The sequence below is a fragment of the Dermacentor silvarum genome, chromosome 4 (genome assembly GCF_013339745.2).
Source record: "Dermacentor silvarum isolate Dsil-2018 chromosome 4, BIME_Dsil_1.4, whole genome shotgun sequence".
NCBI classification, from domain to species: Eukaryota; Metazoa; Arthropoda; class Arachnida; order Ixodida; family Ixodidae; genus Dermacentor; species Dermacentor silvarum.
The window spans coordinates 127,670,064-127,694,584 of NC_051157.2; the positions used below are offsets into that span (position 1 = coordinate 127,670,064).

Consider the following 24,521-nt stretch of genomic DNA (forward strand, 5'->3'; position numbering starts at 1 on the left):
AGTTAATAGTGGACCTGTGTTTTTTGGCAATCTTTTCTGTATTGCATAGAAAGTATCCCTTTCCAGTTTTTCTCCGCCATACAGAGGGGCTATCCCAATTTTACGACAAGTGGGTTACTGTAAGTCAATCTGCACGACAGACAAAAGGACCAAGCATCACGTGACTCGATCACCCCTCTGCGCGTAGCCAGCACCGACGGTAAAGAGCAGGCGCCTTTTAATTGTCAAGTTCGGCATCATTGGCCACCTGTCAAAGATTCTGAAATCTGGAAGGTCATGACAAGTTCGCGCAAAACTGTGACAAAGTCCAGTAGCGCATCAGCCGGGGTGGCCTATCTGCAGTGCACTCAGCGCTCCTTTTGCGCCAAAACCGAAGTGAAACGCTCGCATGGGTGGCACTGAGCATGAGGGGCTTCGTGGTGCACGCAACATGCGGCCCCGCACAACATCTCTACACCGAATATATCGAAAGAATTATTCGTACCTTCACTATTCTACTTGATTCGGTGGTATTCGAGTATTTGCACACCCCTAATAACTATCGCAAGTCGAATTATTCGTACGTTCACTATTATACTCTATTCGGTGATATTCGAGTATTTGCATGGCCCTAATAATCCCTGTGCATTGTGGCATTTGAAACGTTATATTTCATTGAAAATAATCGATCTGCAGTAGCCACAAAGCTGTTTAAATCGGGAATAGGAAGGACAAAGTTTAGGCCAATCCATGTACAACTGTAAGCAAAAGTATACGGACCCAATTTCTTTGTAATTAACAAGCAAAAACTGACACTGACAAGTGTACTGGAAAGTTCCCAGTGACAAGTTTGAACTGCAGTCCTCAATTTCAAGTTACATTCAGAGGCTTCCATCCCTGGTCCGTATAATATTGCTCGCGGGTGTACCACCAGTCACTCCTGTGCTGACTGAACGGCCGCCATAGTAGCAGCTCTCGTAGAAGACGCTAGCGCCAAAGTTTCCTCTAGCAATCTTTGTAGGAAGTTTCATGTCTGATTGCGCAGATCACCACTGAATTTTCTTTCCAGCAGTGGCAGAAGGACTTAAGTGCGAGAGAATGTGGTTTATAAATGGTACCCTCTGTGGATGAAAGGTAGAGGCAAGAATTTAGGGAGTGATCTTTATAGCTTTGGCAGATTACACATCATGGGCAACAAATAAGTGCCAGTACCAATTTCATCTACACTATTTAAAACCGGACACCCTTATAGGGTTGCACTCTTGCAACACGACGATCGTCAATCATGCACAAATTTCCTTGTTTTAACACTCGAATCCCATCAGTTCCGTCAGTGAATCCTAAACGGAGCTCGTATCAAAAGAGTGGTTGCTGGTTCAAAGCGGCCTTAAAGGTCCCCTCCCCAGGCCACATAGCAAATTTTGGTTATATGCTGGAAATTGTGTTATGTGCCTTTCAAGGAGTGTTTCTACTGCAACAATTTTTTTAATTAGTTCATTAATAGCAGAGATAGAAATATTTGAAGTGGCGTGAACCCATGATTTCAGGAGGCGAGCATCACCACCAACAAGGACGCTCTCTTCACTTGCCCCGTCTAGCCTCCGCAAGCGAAATTCCTTCCCTGCGTTCTCCCATGCTGGAGCTGGAGAATTGTGTGACAAATACGTGACGAACCCCGTTCTTTTTTTTTTCATTTTTCTCTTGCACGTTTTAGCTCTTTCCGCAACATGTATGTATGTAATACTCAGCAGGCATGAACATAAGCGCGCATTATATGCACTGCACTTGTCAGTTCAAAATGGCCAGACCTGGTGAGGGCCTTTAAGTGCTGTCAGCACCATCGTCAGGTGCAATAAGTGGCTCAGCTGTACAGCATTTCTTTGCCTTGCGTGAGGAAGTTGACACACCCTTAGTTAAGAAGAAAATGCAAGAAGCCATCAGTAGATTTGTAAATGGCTTGCACGTGAAGCAGATTAAGCTACCAACTCTAGCAGGTCGAGACCGCTTATAACGTTAACATTACAGTAAGATAAACTTGTGTGTAAACCTGCAGTGGACCAGCCATTAAGAACTTCCACTGGTATCAAATCACCCGAAACTGCTCAGTGAAGACGTAGTCTTTTTGAACGGAGTTCTAGTCTTTAGAATTAACAGGCAAGCCACACACTTGCAAGCTCACTCTTAAATATCCAAAATAAAGCATAAACTGGAGTAACTATCTGCATGTATGGTACTGCAGCTGAATTTACATACCATTCATTCCACAGAGTAACATCCTTTTCAGGTAAACTATCTTTAAGTACTTTGTTTTATAGTGATAGCAATTATATGGACACTCAAAAGCAGATTTCTGCCGTCGGCGTCGCCGTGAGGTTCCGTATGACGTTAATGGAGATGAAATCGTCGCCGCGTGCCGAACGCTGTATGTGCGAGTGAAAGGGCGCGAGGGGCGCGCGCTTTCACGGGGAGTGAACGCACGGCGGAGAACAAACGCGCATTCTGCGCCGTGCTCGCTTAAGGGCTGCAGAAGTAGGCGTCTCGTTCCTCCTTTACAATCACCATATATGTAGAGCAAACACGCCTTCTTCCGACGCGCGAGAGGCCGTGGGGGAGGGTGAGGGAAGGGAGGCGACGTTTAGCTGCGGCACCAAGTGCCTATTTATATCAGAGGCTCCGGCAACAGTCACCAACGCCGCACGCATTTTAAGCGAACGCGGGCAAAACGCCGACGGCGTCGACAACAGTTCTGCGTGTTGCCGGTGCTGCTGCATGTCCAAGTTTATACAGCTGATAAAGCAAATATCATTACTCCGTATAGCTCTCTACAAATTTGCTATCGCAATTGATGCTTCGCCTTTCAGGTGAAACTGCGACAACTTTTTATAGAATGCATAGTGAATGCATAACTTCTTTGCCCTAGTGCCAGAAAGAAGCTTGATCTTTTCTAAAACGAAAATTCTAAGAGGACAACAAAATAAGCATCTGTCTTTGTGTTCCTAGGGCTTCACTTACATATCTATCAGACCCTCCACAGACTTTTTGAGTTATCCGGTATTCATTGACCATTCCAATTTACAACACTGATGAGCTAAATGGAGCTAGTGAACCCAAAGAAGCATGCCTGCAATAAAATGTCACAGAGCAGACAAACTACAGCAGTTAACCTTACCAGCAGACAGAAGCGTGGTGTCTTCAGATGATGCAAGTGCTATCAGAGCAACAAGATTTTCGGTTGCTTCGCTGTAAACAAAATCAAGAGCACATTAGCAACTATTCTTTAGGACCAAATATTACAATGAAAATGCATCAAATGATAAAGAAAAGCTCCCATAGTTAAGCAAGTGACAACGACAACAATTAAACCCATCCATCTACCACGGCATACATATTACATCATTAACTTCCTTTCTTCCTGTGCCTGTGTCTTAACAAGACACCAAAAATAAAATTTCGCATTTATGAGTGAACAGCGTTGATCAATGTGTACCTCGAAGACTAATTCCATTTTTACTTTATCTATCATCCTCTACAATAAGGTGTTAAGAAAAACAATACTCAACCAAAGGTATTAACTTCAACTGTCCTCTAACTGCCCATCATGCACTTCAGCAGCATCACATTTCTTCCTCACAAAGCACATTGCCACTTATACGAAAACAATGCACCTTTTTGAAACATGAGAACTTGCCGATGCATTGCTACGTTGAACAGGGGTCTGCCATACAGCAGATGAGCACTTTATCATGAAGCCAATCTCCTTTAGCTCACAAAGCGGTGAGCACAAATGAGTACAGTCAACACCCGTTACTTCCAGTTGATTTATTTCGATGTTTCGCATAATTCAAACGCACTAGAAAGCCTCGCTGAGAAACCACAGATTGCCATAGATTGGAAAATCCCAAGAAATTCAGCAGATGGCGCTACTGCTTCCCTAGGCATGATAAGTGTGGCGAGATGGCTTGTTGGTTCATCTTGAATAGCAGTAGCACACACGGACACACGTCCATCCGTGTGTCTCATTTTTTGTCCTCGTCTTTACTAAGCGCTGAACTACTGCCATTCTAGGCATGAAGCTGTTTTACTTTACTTTTACTTTACTTTTTATAACCTTCACAACTTTTTTATTTATCAGTCCCAGGTTGAGGCAGTGAAACATGTTGGCACTCTTCGCCACATGCTGATTGAGTAGCGCTTCAAAAACACGACGCAAAATGACATTATAGACTACTTCCCGCAATACAAAAAAACATTTCGTTTATTCTGCCACCATTTGTTATTCCCTTTTCAGATAATTCAACCCAACCTTGAGGTCCCACAATGGTTGAATTAAAGGGAGTCGACCGTACAGCCAGCTGCAACATCGCCTCCGATATCTTTGGCATGGCCCACAATGAGTTGCCCGTAACCATTTTGGTCACTCCATGAAGGAGATGTTGGAGGCCTATGCATGCTTCAGTGTACGCGGAGATACTCTTACTAGGTGTCACAGTGACGCTACACATGAGGTGTCGATGCATCAAGACACTCAAACCACAGCTCACAGACTCAGAAATGCTGATGATGGTTTATAGAAAGTTGATGGCCAGGAGCGAGGCAAGGCATGATGTCATGAATCCAAGTCCAGGCTATTTACTCTCTGAGATATGCAGTTTACTAAATGTTTGCACAGGCCTTGGGCATATTTTTAACAGAAAGCGACATTCAGGACTCTGCAGATCGCACCACATTGCCATGTGCACATTGTTTCTTGTACTTTTGATCTTCTGCCACTCCGTGTTATTGTGTTTACTTTCCCTCTGCTATGAATGCTTATAGGAGTCTGCTCTTGTGCAAGACCCACTCGCAGTTTCAAATCATTTTAATATCACTAGCGTTATAGCTCCTAGTGTGACAGACCTGTTGTTATCAGAAATATGTTATACATCTAGCGCATTCAGAGATTTTTGCAATAAGCAGTGCTTATCTTGAACAGACCACAATGCACTATAGTGGAGGCTCACCTGGTAACTGCGTTATCTGATTCCGTAGCCGCCTATCGTACTGCTACTATCAACACCACTGAGTTGTACTTTTTCTCTAACGGGCACGAGCTTGCTCAATAAAGAGGGTACGTTCGTTCATTTTGGTATTGTCGCCCATTTTCTCAACAGCATGATTTTACAACTACAACACAATTTATCATAATTTTCACATTTCACAACAGTTAATTTTGGTAATTTGACCCTGACAGGACCAACAATATTGATCTAATTATCCAGCAGGTCGAATTAAACAAGAGGCAGAAGAAAAATGCTACAACGCACTGCTGATTTATTTGGCGGTAGTCAACGACCGATTTTTCGGACATGTCCAATAATTCAGATGCCTTTGCAGCACCACAGAGCCAATGTATAAGGACGTCTGAAATTTTGGATGTTGAAACCCTTCACCAACCAATTTTTCGGACTTCTTTCCCTGACTGCAGGTCCGAAACGGTGTTAATCGAAGCCATCACCTTATCTTACAGCCTCGAACCAGCACTCTTGCAAGCTTCTTCATTCTGGGGTTTTACGTGCCAAAACCAGTTCTGAATTATGAGGCACGCCGTAGTCGAGGGCTCCGGATTAATTTTGACTACCTGGGTTCTTACCAGGCCGCGGCGGCCGCATTTCGATGGAGGCGAAACGCAAAAACGCCCGTGTGCTTGCACTGTAGTGCACGTTAAAGAAGAACTCTTGCAAGCTCATCTGCTGGCAGCCGTAAGCAGCCACAGCCAGCCGTAGCCACCACAGCCATTTGTGTTTGGCCACATGGTGTTTGGTGCGTGGTTGTGTGGCCATTTTATGCTTTCATGCACTCTGCAACGCTAGGCCTAGCTTCTTTGACGTTCGCTAACAAGCTTCCTGCTGCTTCATGCAGTGTTTTTCATTGAAAGAATTTGCCACTGCCAGTAATGGTGCCAACTTCCCCTTCGTCATCCTTGCCAATATCTTCGAAGTGTGGAAAGCATGGCAAGGGTCTAAAAAATGTTGCACAATGTCGGTTTTTAAGTCAGCTTCCCCACAATACGACAGTGTTATGCAGGAAAGCATACAAAATGTATAGCGGTGAACCATACCAAGAGTGGAAAAGGGCCACTTTCACAGGTAATAGTACGTATTCCTTAATTATACGCACATGCACCCGTCATCTCCTTTCACAGTACGAGCACCGAGATGCCTAATAAGTGTACTGGAAAGCCTTCAGAGTTATTTCAGACATGGCTGTGACGATATGAGCCCTTGAGGACAGCAAAGGGCATGCATTTGTTTTTTTCAGAATGCCCGATTTTTAAAATCTTTTTTGCAATTTCTAGGGAGTCCGAAAAACTGGACTGACTATATTTGCCATGAAAAGAAAGGTTACGTACGGTGCTACGCAAACGAGGACGAAGTGAGACACAAACGACATATACGGGAGCCATTATATGTCGGGTGGATTATATATATAAGGGCGCCCGTAGATGTTGTTTGTGTCTCACTTCGTTCTCGTCTGCTTAGCACCGTAACCTTTCTTTTCAAGTCATGAACCAACTAGCTCAGCAACAAGTTTTGTTAAATATATTTGCCAGCTTCTAACATGCCCCCGAATAGAGTGCGCACCAACTTTTTATAGGATCAAAGTAGCAAACACATAGAAATAACATTAGAGTGTCTAAATAAAGTGAAAATTTAACGCTCATACAATTTTCTAACCTGGAAAATTTAGCGAGCTGCCAATTCTAGCAATTAGCAAAAGATGCAACCAGTGAAGTTTACCTTCACAAAATCAAAATTTCTTTAACCTTTGATGTCCGTCGTCATCACTTCGGACAGTGCTTTATCACTGTCTACAGTAGACTTCCATTGATTCGACTGCAGTTAATATAATTTTTCAGTTAATTTGATCCCAACCCAAGGTCCTGGTTTTGCCCATATACATTTTTAAGGGACCAAACTTTAATTATTTAAATCCTGAAATTGACCATTGTTAAAATATTAGCATTAGATTGGGCAACGTGCGCGCGCCTGACCGCAATGGCGACCCCAATAGGGCAGATCTGTCTTGATGCCACTTAAGAGAACAGTGAATGCATCAAACACACGTCATCTCCCACCAAGAATGCCTACTGTATTTATTCGAATATAAGGAGAGGTTTATTTCCAGAATTTTTAGCCTCAAAGTCACCCCCTGCCTTATACGCAAATTTCGCCTTATAGTGTGACTTTACGGCAGTGCACGCCGCAATGCAGTGAAGCCACTTGATAAGGCGAAATTTGCGCTACCATGGAGCCACACCTAAAGGCAAAATTCGCATATAACCCGCACTCTGCGTGTTCCAATTCCCTTCCCCCTATTTAATGGTCACCATTTTGTGTTTTGGCGGTGTTAATAATTTAGTGCTTTGGGCAATCCCCAATGAGTATGAATAATCTTTCAGCTACTCTATACCGCCTTATACAGTCGAACCCGGATATATCGAATCTGAAGGGGATCACAAAAAAGTTCGATATATAGGTATTTTCATATATACCGTATTTTCCGGTGTATAAGTCACGGTTTTCTCTGAAGTTTTCATCGGTGCATCTTGTAGAATGATGCGACTTATATACGTTTTTTATTCCAGATTGGATGCTATGGCCATGCGAAGTGCACTGAGTTGACCTCCTCTGCCACTCAATTGCTACGGATTCTGTGCGCGCTATCGCAGTACCGGGTTCTCGTGATCGAGTTCCCGAGCGCCATGCGAGAAGGACTGAGCAGCAACGCGAGCGGCGGGATGCCGACCGCGAGCCGACCGACCTCGAAGTAGTTGCATCTGCAGATCGCTGTCAAGATACGGCGCGTGCCGCTGCGCAAACTGCACAGTAGCTATAAGAGTACAAGCCACCCCCTCTCCCTCCCGCGCTGCCTTCCCGTTTTCCTCCCCTGTGTGCGACTCGGCTCACTGTCACACGCTTTCACTCGCACATACAGTATACGGCACGCGAGGATGATGTTATTGCCCTTAGACTTCAATCGGAATTCATCTCGATGGATGGACCATCGGGATGGAACATCGCATAAATGCGCCTGTACTGTCCATATCATTGCTATCGCAATGGCACCCTATATGCTCGCGCGTGACCTGCGTTCACGAAGTGGAACGCCACTGTAATTTTTTTAAATCGCTAACCGAACGAACAGGTGCGTCTTATACACCTCTGCGACTGATATATTTTTTTCTGGAAAAACTGACGTTTTGAGGGGGGTGCGACTTATACAAAGGTGCGACTTATAGACCGGAAAATATGGTAAAAAACTATATGGAAAACTTTTCAAGGGGATTTTACTGCTGTTCATTATACACAATAATTCGTTATATGTGGGTTCAATACAGTAGAACCTCGCTGATGCGTTCCCGCTTAATACGATTTCCCGGCTCCTACGTTCGCAATCGCAAAAAATAAACATAACCCCATAGATGAATGTGTTAATACGTTCCGGTTAATACGTTCCCGGAAAATACGATTACTCGGCAGCAACGGTCAGCATTGTGGCAAAGTGCGATCATATGATATGTTCTGCAGCGAAAAATTATCATTCAGGTGTGCAGAAAGGCCACTCTCATGTGCTTGTGAAGCGCTAAGTGGCAGACAGCCTGCCGCGCGGCTTCTCTGCAGTGCTCAATCCCCACCCCTCCGCGACTTTCTCTGCATTGCTCATTCGCCTGAAGTGACAAAGCGCGGCAGCAGCGGCGAGCGAATTGACCTTTGCGTTACCTCGCCCCTCGCTTCAACGCGAATTACTAAGCGGCGAAAACAGGCGGCGCTACGACTCGCCGAGATCGTTGCGGAGGTGGTGGTGAACGAGGCGCCTGAAGACGGCGGCGAGAACGAAGGCTTGCGCCCACCGGCTACCTTCGCCGAAGCTCTTGCTGGCCTGGAAGCATTACAAAGCTTCTTTCACACGAAAGACACTGAAAATGCGGACAAGGGTCTGCAATGTGCGCAAAAGGAGTTGTTCCTGTCCAAAGGTGTGACGCACCAGCAGAAAATACAGTCAAATCTCGATAATTCGAACTCGAAGGGGCCCGAAAATTAAAAGGACTTATTTTTGATGTATTTGTGCACCATATCGCTACGTACGAACGGTGCGAGTCGTGAAATATCGTGGCGCGCAAGCACATAGCGAGCGAGGGCCCCGAAACTGCCCACGCCGGCCAACGCTCGCATCCCGATAGTGCCTCTTCCTCTTCACAACCACAATCTCTCTCTCTCTCGCATCCCGATAACGGCAGTGAACAAAACTTCAGGGAGTGGGCCGCGCCAGCACGGCGACACGCGCGCACGTGGAGACCGTCGAAGGTGAGGGAGGAGGGCGGCAGGGAAGTGCATTTGGCCTCGGCAACCCCGTCGCTTCGGTAGCTCCCCTCGCCCTCCCTCTCAACTCCCTCGTAGCTCCCTCACCTTCGACTGTCTCCGTGCGTGCCCGCCGGCCCGGCGCCAGCTTAGCCCGCTCCCCTAAGTTTCGTTTTCTAGCGTTGAAGCGCGCATTGGCCGGCGTGGGCAGTTTTGTTGGCCAGATTGGGCCTGCGCGTTGCTTCCCTCTGCGCCGCAGCCGCTGCGTTGGCTGAGACGTCGGTATGTACACGCGTGTTCTGCGGCGCGACGCTGAAACGGCGACCTTACCATTTGAGAGAGGAAATTTTCGCCGCGGTATTTTTTTCTTTCTTTTTTATTTCTCCGCGCGACGTTGAGGGCTCTCTCTTAAGCTTTTGCTTTATGGCGGTGTCAGAGGATTGCCAGTCGGAGGCGCCGCCACGTGATTTGGCGTGCTGCTAGAGCATTGTCGGTGCCGGTTATGTTCGAATTAACCATCACAAATGCTTTCGCATTCGAATTACCGAGCTTTCTCGCCCATTGGAATACACATAACTTTGACGGGACCACATCGTCAGTTCGAATTAACGAGATTCGACTGTAACTATGTTTTGCAAGAAATAAATGTTTTCTGTCCCTTGCATCTCAATATGGGCTTGTCAGCTTCAATTTTTACTGGATTCGGATCGTACGTTTTCCCGGATCGTACATTTATTTTTCGCATACTTTTTGAAAACGTATGAACGAGGTTCTACTGTATATCCGGGTTCGACTGCATTAGTGGGCATATTTAGACGAAGCTTTAGCTTGGCCCCAACTCCGCCGCCGCCTATTCAAATAAATGTAAAACACAGAAATGCTTTTCTGAGAACCCCTGGGCCAATTTTAACAAAATTTGGACCATTTTAGAGAAAAAGTTAAATTCTAGTGATTGTTTAAAGCGGAATTTTGATTTATGACCTTAATGTTATTACAGAAATTGCCTGAAATTGGTAAGCTTGAAAAAAATAGGAGCATGAAGTTTACTAATCTCTAAGTATGCACAACGAATAGATATCACAGTCCTGTAAATTGTATCTGTCAGAACATCCAAAGCGGACAAATTTGATACATTAATTTATATCTTCCGTGAATTTGTTACAATGTTTAGAAATGTTTCGCAAGTCCTAGTCACATATTGCAGGTGATTTGAGAGGTATGTTTTTTGTCCGCTTTAGATGTACTATTAGATGCAATTTACAGAATTGAGATATCGTTTTTCACTGCTAACTTACAGAGTTGTAAACTTGATAGCTTCGTTTTCTGAGAATTTTAGATTTTCAACAATATTTACTGAAAAATTCACGGCCAAATTCCAAAATAAGTTTCCAGCAGTGACTAGATTCCAACTTTTTCTTTTAAATGCAATAAACCTCATCAAGTTTCGTGCAGTGGTTGCCGAGAAAAATGATTTCTCCTTTCCCATGTATTTAGATAGGAGCCCCCGAGCTAAAGCTTCCTCTTAAGTCTTTTTTTGCTTGGGTCCCCCAACTGCACCCTCGCCTAATAATCGCAACCGTCTTAAGATGTTCATGTGAAAACGGTAGTTTGCAATACAAGACTACAGCACTAACTCCATTCTAACTTGCACACCTTTTTCCAAGAAAATTGGTCTGACAACTGCCTGCACAGTGCAGTCAAATATGAAACCCAAACCCCATTCGCAACAGCCTACAGTCAGGCCCAGCCAGGCCAGTGTCAGCGTCACTGCCACACCGCTTTCAGAATTTGATTACGAAAGCTCATTCAAAAGATAAGTTATTTTACATGCTTAGGTAATGGCAATAAGTATCATCATGTGTTTTTGATGTTATGGAGAATTGCATGCGTTGCAGGATGAACTAGTGAAGTGGTTAGTCTAGGCGTGGTACACCATCCCATTTGAGGTTGTTGCGGAATCATGTTTGATAAATGCAGAATATCAAACATGCAACAGACTGTACGGAGGATGACATGTTAGACATGAACGACATAGAGTCGAATTAACCGAAGTCTGCTGTATCTATGAGTTTGCGGCGTCCTGGAGCAATGAAATGTGAAACCACTTTTAAATTTGCAGAAAATGGGGACCATTTCATGGTCACATGTAGGTAAAGTTTAAGGTATTGGTTTATTTACAAGCATTAGACATGAACAGTGTAACTGCGCACAAGAAACGACTTCGCTGGAAATTAGGCTGTGATTTTGCAAGGTCGCACAGGTCTGTTTAATTTTTTATAGAGCAAATAAGAGTTTAAAAAAGATCATAAGCCTTTTCCACATCACAAGCCTTTAAAAACATTGTGGAAAAGCAGAAAGACCAGCCATGCTTTGAAAACACAGAAACAAAAGCTAACATTTTATGCCCAATGTGGAAACTATACCTGGACTCTGCTTTTTGAAACTGTTTTTGGTGCAGGCACCAGAACAGCCAATTCCATGAGTTGCAAAATGCATATTGTTTTCCTGTCATAACGGCCTAATGAGTCATAGCTATAACAGAAAACAAAGTAGAAATTTTTATGTTTATATCTCTTCACACATTACAGTACTCCTTGATATATCCACAAATGCTTCCTCATGTTCATGCTTTCTTTTTAGTTTGTTTTAAACTCAACACATTAATGTCTGCTTAAGCAAAGTGACCAAGTTCTGCCGTGCACTCACCAAGGCACTGAAGAATGCGACCGCCGTGAAAGCAACTAGGACGCCAAATGCAACGTAGGTGACAGCATGCACCCAGTTGCGCTCAGCACGCCAGGCATGCAAATCACGAACATAAAGGAATCGGTTCCGGTACTCTGCTGGCAGTTCAAACCGTGACGGTGTCGGGAACAGACTCTCGTAGAAGTCGTGCACCACAAGCCGCACCTGCAGAAGAAGGGCAATTGGCGCAGTCAGGCACACGTCCCTTTATTCTCACTTCCCTCATTCTGCAGTCATCAATGTTAACGCCTGTGGTCAGTTCAGTCAGTAACAGTTTTGTATCTCTTGCGCATAACGCAGAGATACCATTGCTAGCACAGATTCATGACAAACTTCTTACGTGACAAAGTCCATTATCTTTCTGTTTTCATTGGTGCAATGAAGCTTCAGTCTACCTGCAGTGCCATGCATTAACCAGGTGCTCAAGCTGAACAGTGGGAAATGGTTTAACCTGGATGGCTTACATTACACAGGTATGTGATTTTTCAAGAAATGACACTCATTTCATACATGAAATTGCTTTGTTTTGGACCTCTTCAAATATTGCAGAAAACAGCATATGATCCAACATCATGCTTTGCATAAAAATTGGGGGTGTGCAAATAAATACTTTTTAGACCTTATAAAATATGAATTTGATGGTGCCAAAACTGAATTGAATTGAATCGAACATCGAAACTTTTCCCTCACTTTCTGAACGATCAACAGCCTTTTTTACCATTAATATAAAGAACAATGTTCACATCCTAATACAGTCAATCTCAGATATATTGAACTTGAAGAGGATCGTAAAACAGTTCAATATATTGACAATTCAATATATAAAATATGTCGATTTGAAGCTTATCTGAGATTTGCGCACATCTCAGACAGTTTCCCAAGATCATGAAAAGCGTGAACTTACCAATTTGCTTCTCCAAGACCACATCTAACGCACAAAAAGTTACTTAATTGTTGCTCATGAGCGTTGCAAGTCAATCATGCCGTGGGAGGGTCTTTGAGACACTGACCTCAATGCTAACCCCAAAAGCCAGTGTCGCACGGACGCAAGACCACGGTGCACTTAGAACGCTTCAGAGTGCTTGTCGCGCATTTTTATTCAGGATAAGGTAGAAATGGACACATTATGAAACAAACTTTCCCGCACTATTACGTGTCGTGCTGCCATCAGTGCACTTGTACTGCGAATCATGTGTGAACATGTGCAACCACGCATTTAGTTGTGAAAGTGGTTTTCAGCTTGCAGAACATCTGAGTCCATTCCCACTCATGTGTAACCGTGCGGGCACAAATTAAACGCGTTCAGCGCCGACCCACGAATCGCACAGCTATCAGTCTTGCACCCCACTGCCACAATGGTCTTTCCGCGAAGTGCAGATATGGTGTGCGCCGGTTTTGTTAAATTCAAACTGTAATGCAAAGAACCGTGCAAGTGGGCATTGGGGTCGGATTTGTTTTGGCCGCTCACAGAATCCTAAAATGTCCTTTTGCGAAAGCCTCTGTCTACAAGAAGACAAACTCGACAGCGCAACATGTTCAGTTCAGCAGCCCATGCCCGGTGCAACTCAGTGAAAAGATAAGAGTGTCATCTATGCTTTCTTGTGGAACGCACATTGAACCAGGAGGCCTTTTGTATTCTTGAAGCAGAGTGGCAATCTGCTCTTGCCGACAGCGAACGGCCGCAGTTTGCCCGAGCCACGCATATGCATAGTGAACAAAACTGAGGGCACCCTGCTCATTTTTCCTCCATGGCATGTACTTCCCTTCAGATTCAATCTCTTGTTTGACAGCATCTGCTAAAACAATGTCGTTTCAAATTTGTCGCCATTAAATATTTCTGACCAAATAATGTCCACTGCCACATGCCATGTTTGACAAAATTTATTGGGAATGAATGCAGCTTAGCTGGTAGAGTCTATCTATCTGAGCAATGCATGTTTGGTGTGCTATGTAACTCCTCATTTTATATCCACTATGGTTAGGATGAAATATATCACACATTTATTTTAGCTTCATGTTTGATTGTGCACAGTTGATAATGTGAAGTAATTGAAAACTATCTGAATTTGCAAACAATGATTTTTTTATTTGAAGACCTAATTGAAGAGGACAATTTAATTAATTATTTGAAAGTTCGGAACATTCGCACACCCCAAGTGAAAATAAAACTAATTAAACTCTATAGGTTTTAGGCACTAAAACCACACCCTAGTTAAGAGGCACTCTGTAGGGGGGAATTACAGATTAATTCTGCCCACCTGGGGTTCTTTAACGAGCACAAAATGCTTGGCACACAAGCATTTCTGCATTCCAGCCCCATTGAAACTCAACCGCCGCGCCCAGGATCGAACCCATGCTTAGTAAAAGTAAAACGCTTCAAAAGTTTCAGATAAGGGCATGTAACATATGCCGGTGGCTGCAGTTGCAGGGTAATGTTATCTTTTTTTATCATCAGCACCTACCACTGCAAAGGTGAGGTGCTGGAAGTGCATTTTTTTCAGTACTACACTCAATGTCCAATATTTCTGACTCTATAGGAACTTGAGACTGTGAAAATGTCCAAAAAAGGGAATGCATACAAGAACAACATTTTATAACTACTGTATTTACTCGATTGTAACGCAACCGCGATTGCAACGCAAGGGTTGACTTGTCATTGCGTCCACCAAGAAAAAATAAAACCGCCAAGGTAACGCGAGGGGTGACCTTTTGTTGCGTCCAGCGAAAAAAGAAAATGCTTAAGTAACACGAGACCACCGGATGCATGAAAAAGTCGCAGTTTCACCCGGAAGATGAAGCATCAATTGCGATAGCAAATTAGCAGACAGCTATACGGAGTAAGGATAGTAGTTTTATCGGCTGCATAAACTTGGACACATTCGCTTACTAACTGAATTGAATTAACAAGCGTGGTGTCAGCACGCACAAGCAAACATGAATAGATCACACTCGATGACTGCAGACAACCACTGTCAAAACAATGGCGTGAGCAAGCGCACCAGCAGCAGCGAGCAAAGGTTCGTGCGGTCTATCACTTCAACGGAAACTGAGCGGTGAAAGCACAGCGCTTTCAAGATACGGTGCACGCGACAGCCCACAGCCGCGCAAAGTACAAGTACGCTGTTGCGGCAGAGTAGAAGACGCAACCCCTACCTTCCGCGCTGCCTTCCTGCTTTCCTCCTTTCACGTGGGAGATTGAGTCGCCAGTTCCCCTTGAGCCCGGTCGCAAGATACGCATTTGGTGACGCAGCTAAACGTTGTCTCCCCCTCCCTCCCATCCCCCCAGGGCCTTTCGCACGGCGGAGACGTCGCGCTCGCTCTCAACGCGCGCTTTTACTAGCACATTTAACTTTCAATCGCACATTTCCCTCGTTGATTAGAATTGGGTGCATCATTGCATTTTTTAGACAACTTGAATTTCGGTGTTCGATTGTACAGCGACGATCGACTTCAGGTAGCAAAAATCTGGAAAAGAACTCGTGTTACAATCGAGTAAATACGGTATTTCTCAGATGGAGAGAATCAAAGACAGAGTAGCAGGCCTCCGTAAATCTGCCAATGTTAAGGTGGCTCTGGAAAGCGAACTTCGAAGCAGCTAGGTCAAGTGGTGCAGAGTACACAATGACAGAACAAAATGGTTACACACCAAACGTACCATACAACATGTGGCCAAACACAAATAGCTGTGGCTGGCTACAGCTGCCAGCACTAAAATACTGCTTTGAGGCTGCGACGCAGCGCGGTGGTAAAAATGGTGATGGTGTTGGATTCGATTAATGCATAAATTAATGTCATTCCAGACTGGCACTCGTGGCAATGTTTAAAAAAATCTGTCGAGGAAGGGGGTTGGTGGTCGAAATTTCAGACACCGTTATACAGGGTGTCCCAGCTATCACGCAGTACGATTTAAAAAAAGAACGACGTTACACGAAGCAAACCTAGTGCTTATTGTTTCCAGTGCAGTGTAGTAGCCGCCAGTATTTTTTTCGTTAGTGAGATTTCATTAATTAATTATAATTAATTATCTAACTCGAGAAGTACTGTCCTAATTATCAAAGTTTCAATGAACAGTTGTAGAGCAACATGAAAAACTCCCGATACAGCTTTCCGTTGCTGAATACGCGCTACATAAAAGTCTTTTTCCGAGCATGAAAGAAGTCTGCGAATACATGCAAAGTGCCTCGAGCGGCCAGTCGTGTGGCAATTCTGCGTGTATTCGCGGGCTTCTTTCATACTCGGAAAAACACATTTATGTAGCAAGTATTGAGCAACAGAAAGCTGTATCGGGAGTTTTTCATGTTGCTCTACAACTTTCTCATTGACACTTTGATAATTCGGACAGTACTTCTCGAGTTAGATACTTAATAACAATTAATCAATTAAATCTCAGTAACGGAAAAATTACTGGCAGCTACTCCACTGTACTGGAAACAAACGCACCATGTTGGCTTCGCGTAACATCGTTCCTCTTTTTTTAAATCGTGCTGCGTGATAGCTGGGACACCCTGCATATTCTATGGGGTATGGCAGTGCCACGATGGTGTCCAAACTATTGGACATCGGGGAAAGAAAAAAAAAAGCTAGGAAGCTTAAAAGTCAGGATGAGATTAGCATAACAGTGACCACTCAAGGTGGCAGTGGACTCACAAGGTTCAGATCCTTGCTGGAGTAGTCCAGATTGTCATTCAGGCAGATGAACTTCCTGCAGGAAATGAGAGAAGCCACTTTGGTGTTATTTATCTCTCACTGGTGGCTACACCCAAAACACATCGCAGTACTACTGTTCCCATTCAAATGTGACACCATAGGCTATGTCAGCGCAGACATGGCCAGATCTGACTGTTAAAGTGACAACAATGACAACCTGCAACAGCTTCTGACTTGCAACCTATATGAACAAACTTAAAGGATCCATGACACCAAATGGTTTAGCTCAAGTTATGCCCTGCATGTTAAACGGTGTGTGCCCTACAACAATTTGGCAAAATTTTTGTGAATTTAGTGCGGCAGACAATTTGTATTTGCATTTTATTAATGTTGCAGTTGAACCATAAAGTAATCTGGCAACACTGACGTCTGACGAAATGAAGTGTGTTCTGCATGTTTAAATGGTTCATGGTATTCGAGCAGATCCATTTTCACAAGTGTGTCGCAGTGGTCAGCTCAAGGTAGTTTCTGCAGGCCCATTTTAGTTCTGTTAGTCCTGTTTTTGTCATGAAAGTGGAAGAATTGCGGGCACAATGCAACGGTGATACCCTTACAGCGCTCATGGGTGCCATACCGTGCAGAGAAACGACAGTCTGGCATGGTGCGTACTTGGTTTCAGAATGTTTCAGAGCAGATGACATAGCAGTAGCCCTGTATGTCATGGTGTTGCACAAGCCATGCCAAAATGGCACTTATTTTCGGTAGAGGCAGTGATTTCAAACTGAAATTTTGGGCTGAAACGTACACTGAGAGCCCAGTTTTATTTTTGCAAGTGTGTTTAACTGTATTAGCCCCTCTCCTGTCAGTTACAATAATAAAATGAGAATAGTTGGTTGACCATGTATGGCCTCTTAAAGCGACATTGAAACACTTTTTGAACAGGGTAAAGGAATTTATTCCACGGCAAACAGCAGGGAACCTACAATCGTGCATAACAGATTGCTTGCTCTCAGTTGCAGCTTTTAAGGTTCCCCCTTTCCTTCCTCTTTATGTGACATAGGTGACGGCATTACATGGGGTGCAACAACCCATAGGCACCAGCCAGTGGACAGTTATTTATGACCAAGAATAACTCCCTTGCACATGCATGCATAACCTCACAAATTTAGGAAACGGGAAAGCAGTAGCTTTTATCGCATCCCGCTCATTCCTGTCATTGCTCCTTTGCCCCTCTTCAGGAACCAGTCAGACGCCAACCCTGAAAGATTACCATGGGCACGCCACAGAAAGACGAAAAAGAAAGGAAGAAGCAGTAAGCATGTTACTGCTATTGGCACTACCACAGCTGAGAAGGAATGTTGTGTTTAAGGGTAGTGAGGAAAGTAAACACTGCGCTCGTCACATCACTATTCATATCAGCTGCCTTAAAAAAAATTATTCGCGAATACCTATATTCCTTGGAAGGCATCACGCTAATTCCAGTACGTTGCTCGGTTGCATGAAATGGTGTTTCGGGGCCTCTTTAAGCTATGCAGGACAAAAGAGTGACACATAACACACGCTGTGCCACTATTCTGTCCTGTTTTGGGTGCGCTACACTTAGGGACTTCAGTATGACGCATCAACAAGCCCAACATGCAACCTTAGTCAACTTCATTTAATCTGCAAATTGTGATGGTTAATTGAAAGAAAATGTGGCCTAGTCAATCTAAAAGCCGTACGTTATTTATAGCCCAGTCCTCTAAAGCAAGCACAAGGAAAGTTGTACCATGAAGATTTATTACCACTCACTTAGGTTCACGTCGCAGTTCGTCAAGCTGTGCGAGGACGCGTGAAGCATTGTTGTTCAGCATGCGGAAGACGTAATCCTCTTCCTTCACCATCTCAAAGTGGTTGGCAGGGCGAGTGCGCGACGCCTTGCGCAGCAATAACAGCAGTGGCTCACACTTCATCACCGTTTCTTTAGTAATTGTTGGCTGAAAATACAAGGGAATGCACAGGGGAATGCAAAACAATGCGCAAACCAGGCACAATGACTCAATAAAAGCTACAAAGGTCATGACAGTTACTGTCAACTTTCATTATGACTGCCCTGCTGGTTCCATAAGAATGGTAGTCAAGGTGTCCAGAAAATTCAACTAAAGAAAAGAGCAGGAAAGCTGTATTAACCGCCCATCACTTTACTTGTTCAAGCCAATCGCGGTTGTTGGATGCCATTTGAGGTTAGAAAACATGCTGTAGAGCACATGGATGTACAGTAGAACCTTGTTGATATGATCCTGTTTCATACAATTTCCCAGCACCACGATCATGATCAACAACACAAAAAATGACCCAATACCTTACAGTTATGCTTCTTTTTTACTGGCTAACACGCTCTCAGAAAACATTCTCTTTTGGCACCAATGTTCAGGACATAACCAAACTGCGATGTTGGGTTTATTTTCTGGTGCCTAGATCCCATGTGAACAACAAAAGGCACAAGGCACGCCCGATCAAGAGCAGTAGGCACCCATCACAGCAGCTTAACCACAGTACACCTGTAACACGTGAAAATGCCGGCACACACTCAGTTTCCTCTTTTGGTACCAGAAAACCTCCTCGCAGGTTGTTGCATGCATGTAGCAGAATTCACAACAACTTTATCGATGAATAACACGCTCAATGGGTGGAGCCCCTAAACAAGGGCCCCACTGGCTTCTGCAAGCCGTCTTGCTTGTCGGATGATGACCCTTTGGACCTCTTCCTGTGAACTGGACAGTGCCACATCGCATTGTGTGTGCTCCAGAATTTCTGTGTTTGTCTTTTGTGTATATGCCGTGCATGCCCATTCACAGTTATCACCACGAACCATTTTGCGATAAGCAACTTTGCCTATCTGTTACACAGTGTGCGTGGCATAGTGCCATTGGAAGTGTACTGCATGCTTTTAATAGGCGATAACCCAAACGTGACAGTGTTCCCTGCTGCGGGCGGCATGAAGTACCGTATTTACTCGCATAATGATCGCACTCGCGTAATGATCGCACCCCTAAATTTTGTCGTAAAAATACGATTTTTTTTTCCCCCCGCGTAATGATCGCACCCCGAACTTGCCGCAGCGATATGTCGTGTGCCAAGTCTAGCTGATGATCATCATGTTTACCATCTGTCAAACGTTACGTAAATAACTCAAGACTCACCAAGTGAACTGCACACACCAAACAGATTCCTAATTTTTGCCAACCCTTGGCGGAAACGTGCCGTATTAGCATAGCAGTAAACACAAATGCCGTAGTTTTCACGACATGCTTGCCATGTGTTTCTACATCTGTGGCAGCTGAACGCGCCCATCTCTGTTTCTGTCCTCTAAAAGCGGACATGGCTATGCTGTTGCCGCAAATTTACCGATTTAAACGAAATAATTCATTATTTCGACGGAAGAAACTGTTTTCACGCGCGTGACGCACTCACGACCTCCATGACTCACGAGGAAAAACGCGATCGCTTAGCTCCGTCAGCCGCCATGTTTGTTTTGATCACGTGGTTTTGATATCCCGCAGTGTTACAGCGGCAGCCGCCTGTTTGTTGACTTGTTGTCATCCCGCAGCAACAAGCTGCCGACGTGTTCCCATAATTCATGAAAAAGCCGCGTCTTTTCACCATTCCGTAACGTGGTGGCGTGCTTTGGTGTTGCTTGTTGGAGTGCCGGTTCACGATGGGGCGATACGCGAGTTTCACTGCCGCGTTTAAGATGAAGGCGGTTGATTACGCGCTCGAGCACGGCAACCGCGCTGCCGGCAGGCATTTCGGCGTCGACGAAATCAGAATTAGGTACTGGAAAAATCAGCGTGAGAAGCTCATGGCTACCAACAGCACGCGCCGGGCTTTCCGCGGACCGAAAACTGGCAAGTTCCCGTCACGTTGAGAAGGCAGTCCTAGAATACGTGAAGGACATGCGCAAAGACGGTTGTGCAGTGTCGTTAGAAATGATACAGACGCAGGCACGCACAATTTCCCGGAGGCTGGGAATTGCCACAAAGGACTTCCGCGCTAGTTCCGGCTGGACGACACGCTTCATGCGGCGAAACGGACTATCACTGAGGCGGCGGACGTCGTTGTGCCAGCGACTCCCATCCGCGTACGAAGACAAAGTCATCGACTTCCACAGGTTTGTCACGAGAATACGCGAGAAGAACGGCTTCCTGTTGTCACAAATAGGCAACGCGGACCAAACACCTTTGACATTCGACATGCCTCGAAGCACTACCGTCAACGAAAAAGGTGCTCGTAGTGTCCTTGTAAAAACGTGTGGTGCGGAGAAGCAGCGATGCACCGTGATGCTCGCAGTGACGGCAGACGGGCGGAAGCTGCCGCCATATGTTATTCTAAAGCGGAAAACTATTCCGAAGGGAAAGTTTCCACGTGGGATCCACATCCGCGCTCAAGAGAAAGGGTGGATGACGGCGGAAATCATGGTAGACTGGATTAGAACGGTCTGGGGACGAAGAGCAGGAGCGCTTCTGCTTCCTTCACTGCTTGTGCTGGATAGCTTTCGAGGCCATCTCGTCGACAGTGTCCGTGTTGAACTTAAGGAGCGGCGCACGGAGCTTGCAGTGATCCCTGGGGGTCTAACGTCGCTGCTACAGCCTCTGGACGTATCACTGAACAAACCGTTCAAGGACAACGTTCGGAGGCTGTACGCAGAGTGGATGGCGGCAGGCGACCATGATTTCACGCCAAGCGGGAAAATCAGGAGACCGTCCGTGGAAGTCCTCTGCTCATGGATTGTCGAAGCGTGGAGTAGCATCTCCGACGAGGTGGTCGCCAACAGCTTCAAGAAGACAGGCATATCAAACGCGCTCGACGGAACGGAAGATAACCTTCTGTGGGACTGCGATGACACTGCCGGTTCTGACAAGGAATCGAGCGGCGACGACATTGACGCCAGTGATGCTTCAGACTCTGAATGAAAGTTAGGGGGTCAGTGAATGAAAAAAATTAAAGGGCAATATGCAATGCATGTAGTTCCTGCGTAATGTGTGCGTTTATTACAAAGGTAAGCCTTACTCTACTTTTATTTTTGGTTATGTTCATGATAGCTATCGTAAGAATTCTGATACGCGACTTGTTTGCGTTTTCGGTGCTCAAAATATTATTTCGCGGAAAATTTACCCCGCGTAATGATCGCACCCCGAAATTTGCGTCAATTTAAAAAAAAAAAAGTGCGATCATTATGCGAGTAAATACGGTAAGCATCATGTTCTGCTCTGGCGGCATTGTACTCCAGCATAACCCACAAGTTTGATTTCGTTTTAGTTTCCCGGCTTAAAACAACACGCAATAGGAAATCGACAAAGCACATCTAAAGTCGCTGAGGCCCCACCAGCTAAACCTAACCCTTTTTACAGTGACTATGCTAGCATGATCACTGGTTTCAGCCTTCAGAAATGCAACGCTCCAGGTTTTCGAAATCATCGATATAGTCGACTACTTATGCAAGCTCGTACTTCTTTATGAGAGCGCTCACCTTGAGACCACGTCTAGACCCTTGCAAAATTTGCAGCTTCATCTCAAACGACACAGCTTTGCACTTTGCGCACACACCATGCATGCTTTATGCGTTCAATGTTTCTAGCTTAACAAAATAAATAGCAACAGGGTCTCGGGTGACTCCGCTGTTTCCTTTTACAAGTTTTCGTCACTCAGAATCATTAGACAGCTCCACCTGTGCTGTCTGTGCCAACATGGGCCGTGATGAAGTGAGAGAAGTGCCGCATAATGAAAGTTGCAAACCTGTCAGTTGTTCTGCTCCCAGAAAGTGGCCAACCTCCCCAAGTTGCCAAGTGATGAAAATTTAACACAAGCTCTGACTGTACTTTCCCATGTCATAGGGATGGCATGACAATGGCCGAAATATGCTGATGTGGTTGCATGTAAACATGTGCCAACAACACCGCATTCACAGGTTTTCCTGGCCACTTGCAAAATGAATACACTATCTTTTGCTGTGGTAAATACGTATTTGTTTTTCCGACTTCCAATTAGTCAGCATCTTGGGCGAACCCTGCAGTCTGAGTAATCCGTCCACTACTGCATAGTACAGCTTTATGTTAAAGGGGCCCTGAACCAGTTTTTATCGAAGTGGAGAAAGGAATTTGAAGTGAAAATATGCTGTTTCAGAAATACTTTGCCACAGAAAGTACTTCAATGCGTTCAGCAGAAGCCGAGTTATTGGCAATCAAACATGGCCTCTGCTGTGCCCCCGTTCCTTCTTGAATGCCTTGCACTGCGAAGGCTGCAGCAGAGTGAGGCGTGCCCACAACGCTCCGCCTTCTAAATGCCACTGTGGCGGACAGTTCAAATTTCATTTTGGATGTTAACGTAGACGCCACGACTTTTTATTTTGGTGCCTATGACACGCTAAACGTAAGGCAAAAGCGGTTGTCCTCAGCGAGCCGCAGTGCGCTTAGCCAGTGGACTCGTGGCGGCAGCGCGCGGCGACCGCGGTATCCATGCTGCGTAGCCCACCACAGCTACCAATAGCAGCCGCGTATGGGAATCCGCTTTATTACGAAATAAAGTGTCCAGAAGAGAGTGAGGAGCATGCTTCTGTTTGAAAAGAGAGCGTCTGAGAGAAAGGTGACTTCATGGTCTGCTTGCGAGCTCCACGCACCACGTACGACAGCAAAACTTAGCTGAGATGTTCACAGCAGCGTATCCTACCTGCAGACTATGTTATTTCACCAAGCCCAAGAGGTGGTTCTGGGCCCCTTCAATTCCTTTTTCTTGGGTACCCCAACTACACCCTCACCTTATAGTCGTTACTGCCTTATATCGTATTTCTGCATGTGTCACCCACACCAAAAATTTTTAAAATTTAACAACACAGGCGAGGTGTGGTTATATGCATATTTAGCCTTCAAGTGTGGCTTCAAAGCAGTGCTGCGTGCACTGCCGTGAAGCCACACTTCAGGACAAGATTCTCTGCCAATCAATGTTTCATTATCTCTTAGGGAACCCTGCCCTCTCCCCAGCCCTGCGTGTTCATGCTCCCTTGTCCCCTCCTTCATAGTCACCCATTCTCTTCCTCTTTACGGGTCACCATTTTGAGTTCAGTAAGCAAAAAGTGCATGCTGCGGCGGCAAACTCGTATGTCCTTGCGGCGCTCCCTCGATCTGTGCGAAGCGCTTCGCGATACGACGGAGAGCCAAATCAGCGTTGGGATTGTTGGCTCGGTCGCATTTGCTCCGTCTCACTGTCATCCTCTGTTGTGCGAATGTTAACTGCGAAGTGATCCGCTTCACGTCACAAGTCATGCGACTGATTTGTCCATGATCATGTCTGTCATGTGAATCTAGCTTTATCAGCCTTGCCCAAGAAGGCAAAGGGGGGGGGGGGGGCAGAACCGAGTTGCTGGGCAAAGATATGCACGACGTGGATGAGTCATGCACTTGTGAATGGAGACTTTTTGGAAAGATTTGACCATAGCTGTATGCATGTGGGTTATAAGCGGGGATGTCTTTTTCTTTGCGGGCTACTGTAATCGGGGGTGCAGATTAAATGCAGTGACGGGTTATATGCGAAAAATAGGGTGATCAAACAAATATGGTAGTTAACACGCCATGGTCTGCAAGGTGTTTAAGAATTCATTATCTGAAATGCCACAGACACCACCGAAGATGAGATGCTCTGGGCTTGTTAAGAGTGGTTAGGAGTGATAAGTGATGCCTGGTGCATGCTGGTTCAGATGCAATACATTTTCTTTTTCTGAGAACAAATTGCCATCTTTTACCAGAAAAAATTAGTGACTTGAATATTAAGAGCAATGCA

General features: G+C 45.1%; 2 protein-coding genes across 2 annotated transcripts in view; one reads left to right on the plus strand and one right to left on the minus strand.

The window, feature by feature from the left end:
• The window catches only part of LOC119448886 (probable glutamate receptor), a 44,122-nt gene extending 40,914 nt beyond the window's left edge, over positions 1–3,208 (plus strand). Inside the window, exon 9 of the mRNA XM_049666546.1 lies at positions 3,152–3,208. The gene's annotated coding sequence lies outside the window, so the exon portion shown is untranslated. The remainder of the gene's footprint in view (positions 1–3,151) is intronic.
• LOC119448887 (N-acetylglucosamine-1-phosphotransferase subunits alpha/beta-like) overlaps positions 1–24,521 on the minus strand; it is a 51,006-nt gene that overhangs the window by 9,298 nt on the left and 17,187 nt on the right. Inside the window, exons 4-7 of the mRNA XM_049666547.1 lie at positions 18,501–18,685; positions 16,710–16,764; positions 12,024–12,227; positions 3,149–3,219 (exon numbers count right to left, since the gene is read on the minus strand). Coding sequence (XP_049522504.1) covers positions 3,172–3,219; positions 12,024–12,227; positions 16,710–16,764; positions 18,501–18,685 — 492 coding nt within the window. The 3' untranslated portion in view covers positions 3,149–3,171. The remainder of the gene's footprint in view (positions 1–3,148; positions 3,220–12,023; positions 12,228–16,709; positions 16,765–18,500; positions 18,686–24,521) is intronic.